General features: G+C 47.6%; 1 protein-coding gene across 6 annotated transcripts in view; it reads right to left on the bottom strand.

The window, feature by feature from the left end:
• Window positions 1-17288, bottom strand: part of LOC144146145 (citron Rho-interacting kinase-like) — an 81632-nt gene that overhangs the window by 747 nt on the left and 63597 nt on the right. For all 6 annotated transcript variants that reach the window (XM_077678106.1, XM_077678103.1, XM_077678108.1 and 3 more), the window contains 10 exons: window positions 16954-17268; window positions 14931-15024; window positions 12218-12301; window positions 11155-11293; window positions 9936-10168; window positions 8614-8722; window positions 7876-8007; window positions 7000-7077; window positions 6632-6713; window positions 4330-4488 (listed from right to left, as the gene is read on the bottom strand). In XM_077678106.1, the coding sequence (XP_077534232.1) occupies window positions 4330-4488; window positions 6632-6713; window positions 7000-7077; window positions 7876-8007; window positions 8614-8722; window positions 9936-10168; window positions 11155-11293; window positions 12218-12301; window positions 14931-15024; window positions 16954-17268 (1425 nt within the window). The remainder of the gene's footprint in view (window positions 1-4329; window positions 4489-6631; window positions 6714-6999; window positions 7078-7875; window positions 8008-8613; window positions 8723-9935; window positions 10169-11154; window positions 11294-12217; window positions 12302-14930; window positions 15025-16953; window positions 17269-17288) is intronic.

The following is a 17288-nucleotide window of genomic DNA, read 5'->3' as shown; positions in this document are numbered from 1 at the left end:
AATCAGCTACCCTGCCGCTCATGCCGCTGGTCGCACAAAAAAAAAAAGCCACTGGCTTGGCTTGGCTGCGCCAGAGTCCTTCAATGCTTTACTGGTCACGAAACTGCTCCGTAACTCAATGGGAGAGCTTCATATGCTGCGTTTGGCCACCGCGCGGTGGCGCCACCCTCTCACTGCGGTCACTCCTCGGGCGGCGTTGCGCTGGCTCGAACGGCGGAGCCGCGGCGAGTTGTGTTTGTTTTGTGCGGGGAAAAAATGTAACGTGCATATCACGCTCTTGTGATGCGACTTAAGTAGTACAACGACGATACCGAACATGTGTTGCTTCCCGGGATGTCGTTCCTTGTACAGCGATACCACAGAAAATGTTTCCTTGTTCTGTTGACCGAGAGACGGGCAGCTGCGCGAGAATTGGAGGCGCGCCATTCCAAGGCAAGCATCGGGTGATCTCAGCTTCGATTATAAGTGTGCGACAGTGTGTGGCAATGCACTGTGTGTGAGAATCTAAAAAGCAATGTACCATTTTGAGAGCATCGTGGACCTAGAATTGTACAAGGCTAACTTAAAGCCGGATTTTTGTCATATCAGTCAGGTTGTAGCGGTGCTTCATTACCTGTTTGCAAACTTGTATTACCTTGCGCTCAAGCTCGCGTGTAAAAAAGCTTTGGGACGTCCTTGTGCTTTGACTTTTCATATTTCCGCGAATTATCCCTTAGGGTTCGTTTTGTTTGTTTTGTAACCGCGCGTGCCGATCGCGGTTTCTTACTGGCGCTTCAACCGGAGCACCCGTTTGCTCTGTTTGTCGTACGTCCCGTCGGGCAATATTGTTGGATATGGAAAGGGTGCCACCTTGTCGCTAACTTGATTTTTTGTTTCTTCGATAATGTTCTCGATCCTATTTCCATGGATCTGAAATTAATAACGTTCTGAGAGTAATGCATGCATAGCAAACGCCGCGCAACTCACTTTATCGACGTTCATCTGTGCACGTCACACTGCGGACTGCTTCTTCGACGTTTGTGTTTCATTCTAGTCTTTTGTAGTGCAGGAGATCGCTAGCTCGCTGCGTTCAGAAAAGCTTTGCTTCGTTCTTGGCTACGTGGAAATATTCTGTTTCCTGCGTGTGCTGCACATCGCAGCGCGAAAAAATAAATTTTTGTGCGCTGGACCACGCTCTTTTGTCTCCCTTCGTTACATTGAAATTTTTTGTTGCGTGTGATAAAATCAGTTTTATTGTTCTTTTTTCGCTTCCTGTTTTTGCAAGTATTGCAAAGCGTGGATGCAGAAAGACCCATGGTGCACCATATATCTCTTCGTGTTTTGATCCTTCGCGTTTCTGCAGCGTTTTTACATGTTCTCAAGCATGTACCCACTCATCGAAACGGCAATACTATTGGGCTATCTCTTTTAGCGTTCTGTGCGTTCCAGAACAATCAACGGATTCATTAAGCGTAGTCTGAACGACGCGTACTTGGTTTCTTTCAGTTTGTTTATTGTATTATCGATAGGCCCGCAGCAGTCCGTGACTACACAGCTACCGTATATGTGGTAATTACAACTTTGCTTTAAGAAAAGAAGCAATATAGATTTAAAAATCCGTAAACACGACGGCGCAGCGCTTGTGCCAGAGCACACAGAAGGCGTTGCCGCTCGCGGCCGAAGTCTACGGTAATTTACTTAGAAAAATAAAACCCCATTGAAGGCAGGTGATTTACACAATGAATGGACTATTCATCGCTGACTACTACGAAAAAAACACACTTAATCAGCGCGCAGACACCAAAAGCAGCAAGCGTTTGCACGCCAAGAGCAGGCCAATACGCCGCGAAAGCGGCGGCTGGATGACTTTCGTGCGGCGGTGGCGCCTGTAGTGGCGCGCGCGGTCCCTATATGAAACGAGCGCCGAAGTTTCGTGACCAGTAAAGCATTGAAGGACTCTGGCTGCGCCAACGACCCGGCTGCCAGCAATTTTGCCAGACATAATAGTTTTCTTGCCAAAATAAACGAAAAAGCACACCGGGCGCCGGCCCCACGAAACTCCGCTATAAACGTTCAGTCGAAACAATTTTCGCCTAAAATTTAGTCTGTTGTAGCCGATAGTCTGCTCTAGCCGGGTCCGTTGTGAGCGGAGTGGACTCCATTTAAAATGCATGGGTACCAGACAAACAAACAGAAATGGTCTGTTGTAACCGAAAGTCCGTTGTTGCCGGATCCGCTGTAACGAGCGTAGACTGTACAATGGGCGAGTAAATGCAAGGTTGGTCAATACGGATACGCGAGCAGTACACCCTGTGTTTCACGTAAAGCATTGGAACGGGAAATGTTGACTTTAATCATTTAGAGTGGCACTGAGATGGTTCACGTTACTGTGAACTAACTTTTCTAATCAAACCAAGGTATGTGAAGCATCCTGTATCGTGTGCCATATACAGTGTAGACCGCTTATAACGTATGTCGCGGGAGCCGTAAAAATCCGCACTATAAGCGGTACCGCACTATAACCAAAACATGCGCGGATCCAACCACATCGCCACCAAACTCTCAAATCATCCTTTATTTATCATCCCTCAAACGCACGGCACTTAAAAGCGAAGGCCTGGTTTTTATATCGTATTTTTTTTTTTTTTTTCATAAGCCGCTACTGCAGGGTCACTGCAAGCGCGGTGTTATAAAGAGCGAGCACGGCTTCAACTTCCGTTGTGTTTGCGTTTCGGAGGATCCTGGCTGCGTTTTTAGCGTCTATGAACAGATGCCGCGGAAGGTGATAAGAACGCCAGCAGGACTTTTTTTTTTTTTTTTTACCCCACCTTGTGTTCACGATGCCGAAGGCGGCTGCTTATCAGTGCAACGTACTGGCGGGGGGAATCTTCGGCTTCGTGCGGGCCGTGCGGCTCGCTTGTTCGGAAAGGGAAAGAGCGGTGGCTTATCTGCACAACGTTCTAAAGCGTGAACCGCACGGAGCGATTGCAGTGCACGCCGCAGGCGCGGCGACGTTGGCCCGGTTACAACTGGCGTGGTGTGCGGCGCGTTAAGAGGCGGCAACATGGCGTCGGCCCTGGCCGCGAAGTGGTGCAGGAAGCTCCAGCGACCGCTTCTAACTGCTCGCTGAAATGCCGCACGAAGCGCAAGCGAGGGTGCTCACGCAAGAAAAGAGCTGCTAATATGGGCGAAAAGAGGAATATAAACTGCCATTCACGTTGCTTGTGAAAGCGCCCATCAAAAAACACCGCGGCGGTAGGCCTAAACACCTCTGACGCGGCCAGCCGGCTCGTCGGCGCGTTTCGGATCTCCCGCCATTAGGTGCGCCTCTCCCCATTGGTGCAAGTCGTCAGGCTCCTCCCACTGCCACGCGAAAAAGCGACCGCGAGCGCAAAATCGTCGACACGAGCGTGAAAAAGCGAAAGCACGCGCAACAACGCCGACGTGCACGAATCGTGTGCGAAAACGCGCGCGGACGGGGACTGGGGTCGCTATCTTCCGAGGTGCGTCAAGCAAGGTCAGTTGTGGTTATCATGTAGGCGTGAACTAAAGGGGGCCTATTCTTTTCTTGTGTGTCGAAGTTAGAGCAAGGGGTGCGCGCTGCGTCAGATGGCGGATTTCATCCTTTCTTTTTTCTTTTGCTACCCTAAAACAATGCCCCAGCTGCGCCGGCTGACCAGCAGTCCCGCCAGAAAACCGCACTATAAACGGTATTGTGCTTCGGCCAACCGCATTCTAAGCGGTATGCTTATGCGTTGAGTTCTATGGGAGGTGAACCGGTGGTCACAAAAACCCGCGTTATATCCGGTCCCGCACTATAAGCGGTTACGTTATAAATGGTCTACACTGTACATGGATAGGCTACATCAGAAACTCTGCTGACGCACACACTTCAGCTCGAAGCAGGCATCCATCTGATTTCCCCTCCCAACTCTCGCACTACCACTCCTACAGTGCACGGCTAAGAAGGGCAAGTATTCATCCAGCCTCTCTGTCCAGCTTCAAGCCCTGTTTGGTTTGTAGCCTTGAAGCTTAAAACCACAAAGCTGAATTTTAATCTTTCAAAAGAAGGGGTTCCTCCAATGATGATTTTGCGACGTGTAGGGCACAGGGACAAATGTTTGCTGGAGCCAGGCAGGTCCCGCCGAAATGGCGCTACAGGGGAACCCCAAAATAATACGACCTTCAAGGGACTGCACGAAAGCATCATATGACTGGGGTGTCATACGACTGGGGCACAGCAAAAACACGTGCAACAATAAACACGTGCAACAGTTTCACCCAAAAGTGGACAGGGCGGGAGGGGAGCTTTCAACGCTGCTACTAAGATCGGGTCATGCCACCACTCACCCCGAAGGCAGCTGTGGCTGCGAAGAGGCACTGGGCGCCGTGGCGTGCACGGAGATGACCTCCAGCTGTCCGTGCAGGAAGGAGGCCAGGTACATGCATCCCGTTGAGGACAGCCCCAGGAACCGCGGGCTGCTCACCAGCACGATGCGGTGCAGGCCACTGTGAGGGGGGGGGAGGATGAGGGGGGGAGGGAGTGTTGCTGGACATTCCAAATGCAGCACTGCACGTAACAGCGGTTTCTTTTCAGACTAAAAATAATGCAGCTTTTTTTTCTCCTTTATTTAAGTGCACCCCCATATGTGCAGGTCTGTTCCATTCCAAGTATATTTTGAGCAGAACGGCACACGCCCGGCCCTGCAGGCATTTGCAGGAGGATGCTGGATAGAGCAATGCCAGGGGGCAGGATCAAGAAGAAGAGCCCAGTGGCCATTTTGCAACTGTTCGGTGAACCATAGCAGGACAAAGGTTACACGCACCGTGGTAGATCATGGCAAAACGAGCTTTAAGGGGCATGTGTACGGCTGTGCGCACCATTGGCCGCATCTTCTCATTTATGTGGCATAGCCCCTGCGCTGAGGTCACTGGTGGATCCAGAGGGGCGGTCCCGATGTCCTGATCCCTGCCCTTAATTTTTGAATTTATACCCCCTAGAAGATGACCCCTCAGGTCGTATTTTTATAAAGTCTATATATAAAGTCTATATAAGTCTATATAAAGTGTTTATAAAGTCTATAAAACTTATAAAGTTTTATAATTTTTATAAAGATTTTTTTTCTCTATTTCTTGTATTTTTCTTTTCGGAAATTTTGGCGAGTAAAAAAAGGCTATTATCAATCTCCTATCATCATTATCACCATCATCATCACTGATAGAAGCTGACACCCCCCTCAGAAAACACCTGGATCCGCCCTTGGTTAAGGTAGCATGACGCTGCTGTGCTCACCCATCAAGATGATGGTGTTCTGAGCTCGAGTGCTTTGTGCAGTTGTGCATTGGGACCGTGTTTGGTGTGACTTCAAAGGATCCCACTGCTCTAAAAAGCTATTACCCAGTGCATTCAAAGCAAAACAATTCTCTATGCTCTAATTGGGGCCTTGGGAATTGCTGCGCATTTGTCCAAGTTCGACGGTTGCATGTGTTGCACAAAAATACAGGGCTGGTTGAGCTTTTTACTGCAGTGTTCATTCGAGCTGCTAGTTACTTCTTTCACCACTTCTTGGATTATTCACTGTGAAATTATTCAAACGAAATCATTGTTCGCTTCAACAACAAAAAACGCTGTTCCAGATCAGGGTTCGCACAGGTCCTTGAAAACCTTGAAAACCCTTGAATTTAGAAGTGTCAATTTCAAGGCCTGGAAAGTCCTGGAATTTTTACATGGTCCTTGAAAACCCTTGATTTTTCCGGAGAAAATCATTGGCCCTGTCTTTTCACAAGAATTTAAAGTGTTTGCCATGGATTTTAGGTGTTAACAAATGTAAAGAAACATTGTAACAATCAAGTTTCAGTGTATTGCGTGAAATTACAAAATTGGTGGATTTTCATTATTACGAGGCAACATTGGGAGCAGGCACTTGTCAATCCAATTCATATCACAATACAATCAAGTAAAAGCCAGCTTTTGTTTTCTATTTTGCATCTAGTCTGTGGACGCTTGCTCATTGCATGTTTACTGTGCCTCATACGCTCCATCTACGTTTGCTTTTACGTGCAAATGGTGGACGTGTACATAGTTCATCCTGCCTTGAAGCAACACTTGCTCGATTTAATTTCAGCTGACACTCTTGCTGGCAAAGCAGGAGATGCAGGCAACATTAACTAAGTTTTGAAATCAAACAGCTTCAGGAAAACACAAAGAAAAAGATAAACCTGTAAATACCAGCCATAAAATAAAAAAAATAAAGCTGGGGGAGCCTTTACGAACCCGTTAGCACCTATCTCGATGTGCACTAATGTGGAATAAAAACTTTTGCATTGTGTTGGAAAGGTTATAAATACTGCCAGATAAAAAATTAGATGGGGACCTTGAAAATGTGTTTTCTGGTCCTTGAAAGTCCTTGAAAACCCTTGAATTTTTGCTTTTGAAGCCTGTACGAACCCTGCAGATGCTTTCAGTGGGTGTTATGGCCACTCAACTATCACAGATGAAACAAGAAGGGGGGTGAGGAGATGAATGGTAATGAAAGCCCAATTTCTCTCTTGTGACTGCTGTTTGTTTCCCTGACCCCTTGAGTTTAACAATGATAATATCCAGAAACAAGGGACTACGGCTACTCTTGGACCCATAGTGGCGAAAGCATACCTCTCCTGGGAGCCCCTGGCTTTAATCTCCAGAATCTCCACGGAGTTGAGATGCTGGATGAACAGGTGTGGAGCCTTGTATGCTGCAGCAATGTAAAGAGAAGGGCACGGACAATTTTTTAGCCATGATGAACAAGAAAACACAGTGCAAGTGCAGCCCATTGGATCACGGGGAACGAAACTACATTCACTTCTACTCAATACATCACGTCAGTTGGCTCCAGTAATGCTAGCAAGTTATATGGTAACACCAGAACAACAGAGCCGTTGCAAGCACGCGAAGCGAACAGGAGAAATCTGAACTTGTCCCTTTTTTTTATAGTGTTTTTCATCACACGACAAGGATGTAACCGGTAGGCAAAAACTTACCGAAGGCAAGTGGGAGCCGTGACCACTTGAGGTCGTCGCGTGTTCGCCTGCCATCAGCATCCACAAAGACGCCCAGTTCTGCAAAGGCAAAAACAAAAGCAAGGCGGCTCATTACTCCCAAATGGGGGGTCTACCTGCCTCAGCCCCACAGCTTGGTAATATCTTTTCCACCCTGCACAAAATTTCGATATGCTTGCCATGATATTTGCTGCCGCCACCGCACCTGGTTGACACTGGAATCTCGCAAGTTGAAAGTCCCCTCATTTCTCCTACCTAGGCTTTCATTGAAAAGGCTAGCAATGGTGCAAGAGGCAACTTGAGTACTGTAAAGTTCAAAGGCCTAGCAAAGAGCCCTCCCCCAAAACATTGCCCACTCCCTTTTAAGGGTGAAATATTCAATTTACTAAAAAACCCCAAAGATCGCCCACCCTCTAAAACTGTGCTAGCTTCAACGCCTTCGAAAACCCTGGGAGCTCCCACAGGGAAAACGTCCCACGGCAGCGCACCTTGCTGATATCTCGATTTCGAACAAAAGAGACGCAACCTGTCTGGAATTTTTTACTTGATATCTCTGCAGTTTTGGTAGGCGGTGCAGCCACATTTATGTAGTTTCCGCACGTGACCCGAAAGTTTGCCCATCCTGTATTTTTCACTTGATATCTCTAGTTTTGGGGAGCGTTCTTTCGGAACTTTATGGTAGGGTTTTTTTTTTAGTTCACCTTACACAGTCTGCCGTATACCTGTGGTCATGGGGTGAAGAAAGGTTGTGGCTTACGCACTGCTGGATTAATTCAAGTACGACGAGCTCTTCCAGTCTCTCTCTAGGCAAGCCAACACAGCGCTAACCAGGTTCGGGTCAAGGAGGGATCCCCTCACCGTGGAAGCAGAGCAGGTACTCTGGGTTGTACTCTGGTGGCGCCACCTGCAGCACCGACACCGGGAAGCTGCGCAGGTGCGTGGCTCCGTACACAAGGAAGGACAGCGAGGTGTCCGTGGGGTCCAGGAAGTCTGCAATTATGTAGTGCGCCACATTGGACAAGGCCGCCACACCACACAAGAAATACGCACGGGTCACAGTACTAAATCGATGTGCACGGTCATTTTATAGGTGGGGATTGAGCATTTGGTTGTTGCACCTAATACTCCCACTGACAGTGTTATATTTCATCTACCAAGTCTTAGCGCAAATTTCGTGGTCTGCATTCCTGCAGGAGAAGATCAATGCTAAGCTTTAAATAAGACACAACTACTGTTTCAGTAAAGGCCTAGAGTTTGAAATATTCATTTAAACTGACATAAGGGGACTGACTGCGCTTCTACATTTAGTGCCAGAACTGCTAATACCTCTTTTACTCTGGATTTCCACAAGACATTTTTCTCATTGCTGCTTACACAAGTGAATGATCAGCTTTGTGGTAGCAAAAAACAGTAATCAAAATGAAAGAGGCAATGTCATTTTAAGCGACCTGTGCTACGAAATCTCACACCAGAACAGTCTGCTTTGTCACGATGGGTACATTTTGAGCAGAATAAACACCCCACATCCTGGCAGTTTTATAATTGTGGCAAAGGGCAACCAGGACAGGCTGAGGCAGCTTTTCCACGCACACTCACCCTCCACGCTGAAGTCCTTGATGTCGATCTCGTAGAACGCATCGCAGCCGATCAGAATGGTGTGAGGGGTGAACAGGATGCAGCTGCAGGGCTCGCTGGTCTTGGCCACCTGTAGAGCACGTGGGTGGTCGCTTGGAATGACGCTTCAACGAGACATCCAGTTTTACACACATAAATGTGTGCAAGATTTTTTGCTGTCGTGTCCTTAAACTGCCCCTAAAGTGTGTGAAGGCAGCACCTAGCCTTGAAGCTGACAGCACTCTTGCTATTGACCCAAGCAGGGAGTTTTGAACTTCTGCTTTGGGGGAGATGTGAAATGCTTGTCTGCTTCTCGCATTTCCGCAACCTCTGGTTGCACAGACCTACGGGAAGAACACACTTTCTAAGGGCAAGGTGTTATTGGGTGTGCGCCGCTGACGACACCAAAGGCAATGCAGAGATGCACCCGGGCGACAGTTTTGAATGATTAAAGTAGCAAAGGTGTGATGCCGCTAGGGCGCACGGGCTCATGGCCGCCATCTAACGGGGAAGGCTAGGTGACTTCCTCCCTGTCACCCCCTTCCTTCTACCAGTTCGGGCTCAAATCTCTCTCTCCCTCCCTCTCTCCCTCCCTCCCTCCCTCCCCTTCCCTCTCTCTCTCTGCTGACTGTGTTAGGCCTAGCGTTTTGGGGTATATTTCATGGGCACTATCATTAGCCACGCCGACGGCCATGTCCAGTGATATCTGAGTGAACGTACTGTTGGCTCCGATTGGACAGTATTTTTTGCAATTCGAACTTGTCTTGTGTACTTAATTTGTATACCTCACTGCAATACCATGTTGGCACTGTGGGTGCCAAATAAATAAGTATCTTTACGCCTAATACTAACTCCTACCACACGTGTAGAGCTTTTTTTGCGCAAAGAATGCCACACTGCTGAGTGGTGGTGAGTGCGATGGAGCTCAAGTCACGGTACTGCCTAGATGCCAACTTGAAACGTTTTCACAACCAACGCAATCTCAACATTAGGCACAAACTTTGAGCATTCTACAGTTGACACTGACAGAGTCGATAGCCCTTTGCCCCAGTTAGGAACTCTGGGTGCCACTTACAAACTCTGTCTCCTACTGGGGGACTCTGTGTAACACTGTCCCAATTAAAAACCCCGTGTCCAATCTATGAACCCTGTGCCCCACCTAGGAAATCAGTGTCCCACTCACTATCTCACTGTCCAACTTAGGAACTCTGTCCCACTCCATTCCCCCTTCATAAGCTCTGTGACCCACTTAAGAACCCTACAGTCACACTTGGGAAATCTGTCGTGCCCCTCTTGGGCCGCACCTTTCGACAGACGTAGGTGGCCCGCTGGGGGTTCCAGGTGTGCACGTAGATGGCCCTGGCTGTGGCCATGCACAGGGTGGCTCCATCCGCAGAGGTGGCAAACAGGTGGCACTCCTCCACATCCTCCACCAGCCGCCACTCCGGGGGCTCCGCGGCCACCGCACGGCCCCCGAGGGTCTCCACCCAGGGCCGCAGGGACGACCACTGCGTCAGCCGCAGCTTGCGCTCTTCCCCTGCAACCAGAAGGAGGAGACGTCCTACACTGCAACCACGGGGATAACAGCCACACAGTCCGCACACAACAAACCTTCGTTAGAACAAAGGTCCTCTACTCGCAAGTTTTTCACAGTACCGAATTCAGTGCATAGAGATCAAGTCATCTTCGCTTTTAACGAAACACTGCTAATACGAAAGTCAGTTTCCTGTCCCGAGTGTTTCGATATTACGAGCTTGCTTAGCAGGTAGCTATGCACCTAGAAGGCAGCTAGGATACCACATGTGCCAGCCATAGTGCCAGCTACAAATCAGTGCCAAAGCTACCCAGCCATTGGTTATGCTAACACGTCTGAGGCATGTCGATTGCACTAATGAGAACTGTATTGCTTAGGCTGCCTGTCACCAAGATTTCTTCAACTCATCAATGCTAAACTGGTACTCATGCCTGCGATTCCCCCCCAAAAAAGTCAGGAGTCTGAAAACAGCTAGACCGCAGTGGGGAGTTTGATGTTGCCCTACAGTTTGGAAATAGTTGACAGCTAGCCTCAAAACAGGGCCGAAATAATGCAACTTCCTTACCATTTGAAGGCTTGTTAACACTGAGACGCACGTAAATCAGAGCACACTTATCACCCTCAGTTACTCACAGAATGAAAAGACCATATTTATGTAAAGAGTACATTTCTCTAGCAACGTCATGTTTTAGGTTTAGCAGCTGCAGCTCCCTAACGCTACCAAAGTAGTAATGCCCAAGTGACATCGCTTAAAAATATTGGCTGCTAATCTAATTCAATCTTGCTCACCTACCACTTATTAAAATGAGCAAACGTGCCAACCTCACAAAAACTGGCAGATGCACACGTATTGCCAAGCTTTCAGATCTTTAATTAAGCAAAATGACGAAAACAACAGCATTTTATCAGCTGTGCTCTCTCTCTTTCTTTGTCTCTCATAAAAGCCACTTAACATGAGCCTGTATGCACACAACCCCACTTGGTCTCACCGGATATGGCCAGGACGAGGCCCAGGGCGGGGCACACGGCCACCTGGAAGACAGCGGGTATGCCCTGCACTTGGCGCCGCACCGACCGTGCCACCACGTCCACCACAAAGAGGCCCTCCATGGCACCCACCAGCAGGCACTGCGCGCACGTCGGGGGGCAGCAGGGGGAGGAAGGTCACAGCTTGCACGCATACAATTGGCAATCATGGCAGGCAACACTGGTGCGAGCCAGGTTTCAACATGCTGAATTTCGGTTGACCTCACAGCACAAATACGGGCCACCCGTTCCAAGGCATTCATTCCTCAACAATTTCAAGGCGTTCCTCTCAGGTCAACTGCAAGAAGCCAGACCAGAAATGGACCGGCACAGTAAATGCCACCACCACCATCTGCCTATTTATTATAATAATGTCCACTGCAGGACGAGGGCCTCTCTCATAGACTTCCAACCGCTCCTATCCTGTACCACCGAAATCCATTCTTATCATTGACGCTTAGCCTAATGTGCAGCTTTTGCGTGTCACTTTTGAGTCATTTTTACCACCAGCCAATGCACAGTGGACAGAAACGACCATTGCTACCATGCCCTCATCATCAACGACAAAAAATCTTCTGCAGTCCAATGAGACTGCCATTATTATAAAGGCATTGAAATCTGATGTATCACTGCAGCTCCCTGCCATGCGCGATTAGCCGTCCAGCCTTCTCACAGGGTTTTCCTTATTACCAGGCATGTTCAACATCAATGACACTCGGCACCTCACACTTTTGCCCGATTTTTCTTCTTGATGTAATAACTGGGCATAGGATAACCATTTTGTGCATTTCATTGTTCGATACATTCATGTGGCACTCAACAGCTCAATTCCTTGGCCTCTTATATGACGCCACTGCCTATCCAGTCACATTCCTTAATTAACGTGGTGTCAAGCAAGTCAGCATGGATGCAGGACTGCAAAGAGGCCTTGCACGAATGAAAAAAACGCTCGCAGGAGTAGAGCCACGCAGTATCATGACAAAGCGTCAGATACTCTCAGCACGGTGCAGATGTCTTTGCACCCACCTCGTAGGACAGCTCGTAGACGCAGTTGATGTCCAACATGTGGTCGCCTCCCAGCCTTAGGACTGTGTCACCAGCATTGCATTTCTGGAGAAGCGGGGTGTTGAAAATATAATTCACGCACTAATGGCGTCCGAAAAGCGACCCCCTAAACTCGGGTAAAACTTAAGAGCGGCAACGGAAATTGCCCCTGTGCCTCATCACTGCAGTCGGATGTTGCTCCGCGCGGAGCAAGTACTGCGTTACTGGGAATATTTTGAACATGGCACGAGCCGTTTCCCTGATTATAAGGACTTCACATGCTTATAAACTACTGCAGCGACACAAATAAACTACATGAGAAAAGGCAGGCGATGTCACGCATTCATAGCAATCTCCTTTCAAAACACGTGCACCCGTTGACATTCGGATCCATCGCTTAGGCGGAGTGATACCGTACATAAGCTACTGCCGTTCCTAGCTTGTTCCTGAGAATAGCGGAGGGCTGCAAAGCAGGAGGGTTTATATATCAGGCTATAATTTTTCAAGCATTCCATCGCCCTATTTGTCAAGTTTCCTTTCTAGGGCTTGCTTATTTGAACATTCATGAAATGGCCGTTGACATCCTTTTTCTTTTTGGAAGTGTGTAAATCATGACCAGGATGTTCATATTACAGCAGTACTAAAACTAAAACTTTGTGGTTAAAGTCTCCGGGTGTGATGAAATTTACACACATATAAAATATAATATGAAGCTTAAAGCAGCAGAGTAGCTTGCGTATGTTTGTTTTACGCCATAGAAAAATTATGCAGATGTTCCTAACATAATTTTTGTTTTGCTACGGGCTAGTTAACTGAAGCGTTGCTGACAAATTCTAAATTTCAGCTACGAAAAATAGCACACTATTTGCTTTGGTTTGAAATAATTTGAATAAAATCATTAATCACCTTGTACTTGCTTCGAAAGCAAAAATAGTTATTCACACACCCCTAATAGCAGCCATCATTCTACTCTGCAGAATTGGAAACTCTTGGGTTGCCACTTGGAATGAAGCACAATGGAATAGCAAAAGAATAACACGTGCCTGTGCTTCTTACAACTTAGTTCTATGCGAAATAAGAGCTTGGCACTGAGCAGAGCTTACAAAAGGTGCGAGCTGTGCAAACAGCTCTGCAATGTATTTGACCATGAAACATCATTTTCCAAAAAAAGAAAAAGAAAGAGCCCAGAGTGATTTTTTTAATTGGTTCAATTTCCATCAGCAATGGGGAATGAATGAATGAATGACTTTATTTAAGGGAGGAGGCTATAAAGCCCTGTGGGTAGGGAATGGAAAGTAGGATTGGGGAAGACACCACTAAGTAGTTGTAGTACAACTAAGTATTGTTTAAGCTTCACTGTAGCGGTCACTGTAGCTGTCTCTCGAGGTTCCGTTGGAGCAACACACACACACTGGCCTTCCCCTGAGGGGAGGGGGTGTCTGGCATATTTCTTGATGACACATTAGGGTTGGTGGGGCAAGACGGATGCGCACCGGTGTTCATTTGTGACTGGTGAACTTGAACAGGTAGTCGGTCAGCCATTAAACCATCTTATAGAGACCATTTTTTAGGGCAAAGTCTGTGATTTTTTCTAACATTTCTGGGTTGACCCTAACATACTCGACATGCTCTAACACCGACGTCGGAACCGTGGCGCTTGCTAGCAACTGCGTACGGCCGTCTGAGAAGGCTGCACATGACCAAATAAGGTGGAAAAGGTTGGGTTTCTCGTTGCTGCCACAGTGGGGGCACCTTGGTAAGGAGGGACGCCTTGGGTTCGTCCACTTGGATATCACATCAGGGGTATAGGCCGAGTTGGCATAAACTTTGTTCGCGAAGACCTCTCCTGTTCTTGGAAGGGTCTTTAGTGGTGCGAGGAAACCAGGGGGTGAGGCCTCGGCTAGCCGGCGCCGGCTGAGGGCTCTAGCTTGACGAAGTTTTACCTTCACGCCTAACTCTACGGCCACAAACATCCTCTACTTAGTACGGGACCTGTCTCATGAAGGAATCACGATACGCATTGTCTGGACACCTGCCCACACGTCTGGAGCGGACGGCAACCGAATGGCGCACAACGCTGCCCGGGAGTGTCTACTAAATCCTCCCATGGTTCTCGACACCACTCCAGCACGATCTGACCCACCGAGCACATCTCAACAACACTGGCAACAAAAACTTCGTCAAGCGATGGGGGAGAGGAAAAAAGCTGTGTGAACAGCTTGACAAGTCGCCTCCCCCCTCCTGGCTAGAGCAATTGGCATAGCACTCGCAACAGAGAATGTAATAAAGACCACTTTGAAAATGTGGTATACAAAGAGAAATTATAGCAAATAGTAATATAACATACATAGTCATACATACATACATACATACATACATACATACATACATACATACATACATACATACATACATACATACATACAGAAAATCGTGGGCTTACGGAGCTGTAATAAACAGAAGGCGTATGCCTTCTGTTTATTACGGCACTTGTATTTTTAAGGCTGAGCTCAACATTCGACTTGGTTTGCAGCCAGTTGTTGCTCTTCGTATTTGATTCGCAGTAAAAAATTGTAATTTTTTTAGAAATTTTGTTCTTACACACACACACGCATGCATGTCCAATTTTTGTTTTAAACTGTTCTCCCCTCTATGCAAGTTCTACGAACACCTTTCCACCGCCATTTGCACTTACGGCAGAAGAGTCCATGTGCTCTCCGGTGCACGCCTCAAGCACAGACACCCACATCTGCTTCTCGGCAAATGTCGGAACCATAATGTACAAGCACCTGTGGCCACCACGCAAGGAGAGAAAAATGGTCAGAATTGTGTTACATTGCCGTACATATTCTCCAATAAAGTGCTACAGGTGAAGCCAGGAAAACAACAACAATAACAAAAAAAGAAACACATACACATTAACTTCCCTTTTGTTGAACAAAAATGAAGGGGGAACGCGAAGCTTTCCTAAGTCAAGCCCAACACCAAACGAACCAACCCAGAAGCAAGCAGACCCTATTGATTAGTATGGCAGTAACGTGATTACTAACTTATGTGCACTTACGTGTAACTTATGTGTAAAGTGCTGTGGTGTGGGTCTGCTCGCTACTGATATGGCCATTCCGTGGCTTTCCCTAGGTTCAACCATGATCATCGTTAGGCAGCAGGGTGTTTTTCTATCTGATTTTGCTCGTGCGTGCACCCCTCTCTAAATCCAAACTGCTTTGACCATGTTGGGATGATGCAATCAGATGGACGTTGGCTTCATAATGTGAGGAACCCAAATTCGATTTTGGCCGCAATAAGTGGTTTAATTTTTCTTCACCTCACCCACGATCATCATTCTCGTCAGAGAGAGTTGGCTTTCCTGCAGTGCCGTTTGGGTGGACTGCAGACGACATCAGTGATGGGCTGACAGCTTCGCTTTAAAAACACAAATGCACAGAACACACGCAGACCAGTACATTACCACACCTCCTGAATTTCTACCCACCACTGGGGAATATCAAGCAACCTTCAATTTTGCACACACATGGCAGCTGCCATGTTTGAGCACTGAACCAATACTGACGTACATTCCTCTCAAGATCAGAAGTGCAAGGCGACACCTCATTACACCCCCACACCTCCTTCCCCACCCTTAAAAGTTATCACTTCGGGGGAGCCCTTGCCTCACCACGCTTAATTTTTTTTTTGTTCAGCTTTTGTTGGTACAAACTTTGTTGGATTCAATCTTTTTCCCATCCTTGTTAAACAGTATCTACCATTGCTCTACTTATGGGTCCCCTTTAAATTCAATACACCTGGATTTGGCAGTCACATAAGAACATTGTGGTACTGCAAAAACAAAAAAACTATCAGAAAATAGCATCTTTTCACAGTTGATGGTCGGAAGGTGCCAACTTACCAACATTCACATTTACCGCATAGTACAAAAGAAAAATAAGAAAGAAAGGGATACACCAGACTCTCGCTAAGACGAACTTGGTTACGACGAATGTAATGGTTTAGATGAACAACAATTTTGCTTCTTTGTGACATGCATCATGCAAGAAATGTCCACTTAAGATGAATTTCCAGTAATAGGAACAGATTTTTCACCACTACATTTTCTTACATGGTCCTGTGCATGTTATTTTGGGCAATATTTTTAAAGGAGCTGTGAAAACAAAAATACAACTTTGTTCAATTTGAAAGAATTATCCTTTGGTAACTCACTAAGCTCCATTTTCAGCCACAAAGGATGTTTTGTTAACAAAAAAAAAAGGGAAAAAAAGCAACAGATACAGAAAAACATTCAAATTTTGCGCTACATAATATGGGCAGCAGTGATGTATTATAGGCCAGCACCAAAAACATAGTTACCAGCGTGCGAACTGCATGTCCGCATTGAAGTGATATGATCGAACAGAACTAGAGGCCGCCCCACAATCGTCTAGTCTCGTTTTCTGGCATTGGCTTAGACCTGCAGCTGCCAAGATCCTGTGACATCCTAGATAGTGGCTCAGGAATCGCCACTACTTTATAAGCTTTCTTCAATATCTCGATTATTCATTTGATGTTTGCGATAAAAGTGGCATCGTTCTTGCTAGACAAAGCAGACATTTGAGTGAACCAAACTTCTATTTTGTCTTTGCGGTTCCTTTGATAAGAGCGTGGCAGGTTCACTCACACACAGAGGAGCTGCAGAGCACCGGGAAAAAGAGGAGGGGGCTCACTTGGGGGGCCAGCAGGTGGTGTGCGGCTTGAGCTCCAGCTTGAAGGTGTAGGGCAGGTCCGACTTGGCGGTTCCGGCCAGCTCGGAGGCTGACACGGCCCCGCTCACCAGCACCTCCCCGTCCTGGGGCGACAGGCTGGCCCGGTCGCGGCACACCGCCTCCAGCTGCTCCGCGAAGCGCTCCTCCCCCTCCTCCCCCTCCGCATCACTCGAGGGGGGCCCCCCGCTGGGGTCCAGCGCCTGGTCCAGCAGGTACAGGGTGCCACGGCACAGCACCAGGAAGCACTTGTCCCAGCTCTGCCTGCCCCCACTGCGCCTGCGTTGCCCCAGGAGGGA

Source organism: Haemaphysalis longicornis, unplaced genomic scaffold, assembly GCF_048455015.1.
Source record: "Haemaphysalis longicornis isolate Haplotype H1 unplaced genomic scaffold, Haemaphysalis longicornis Haplotype H1 scaffold_7, whole genome shotgun sequence".
Taxonomy (NCBI): Eukaryota; Metazoa; Arthropoda; class Arachnida; order Ixodida; family Ixodidae; genus Haemaphysalis; species Haemaphysalis longicornis.
This window is presented reverse-complemented; position numbering and strand designations above follow the sequence as displayed.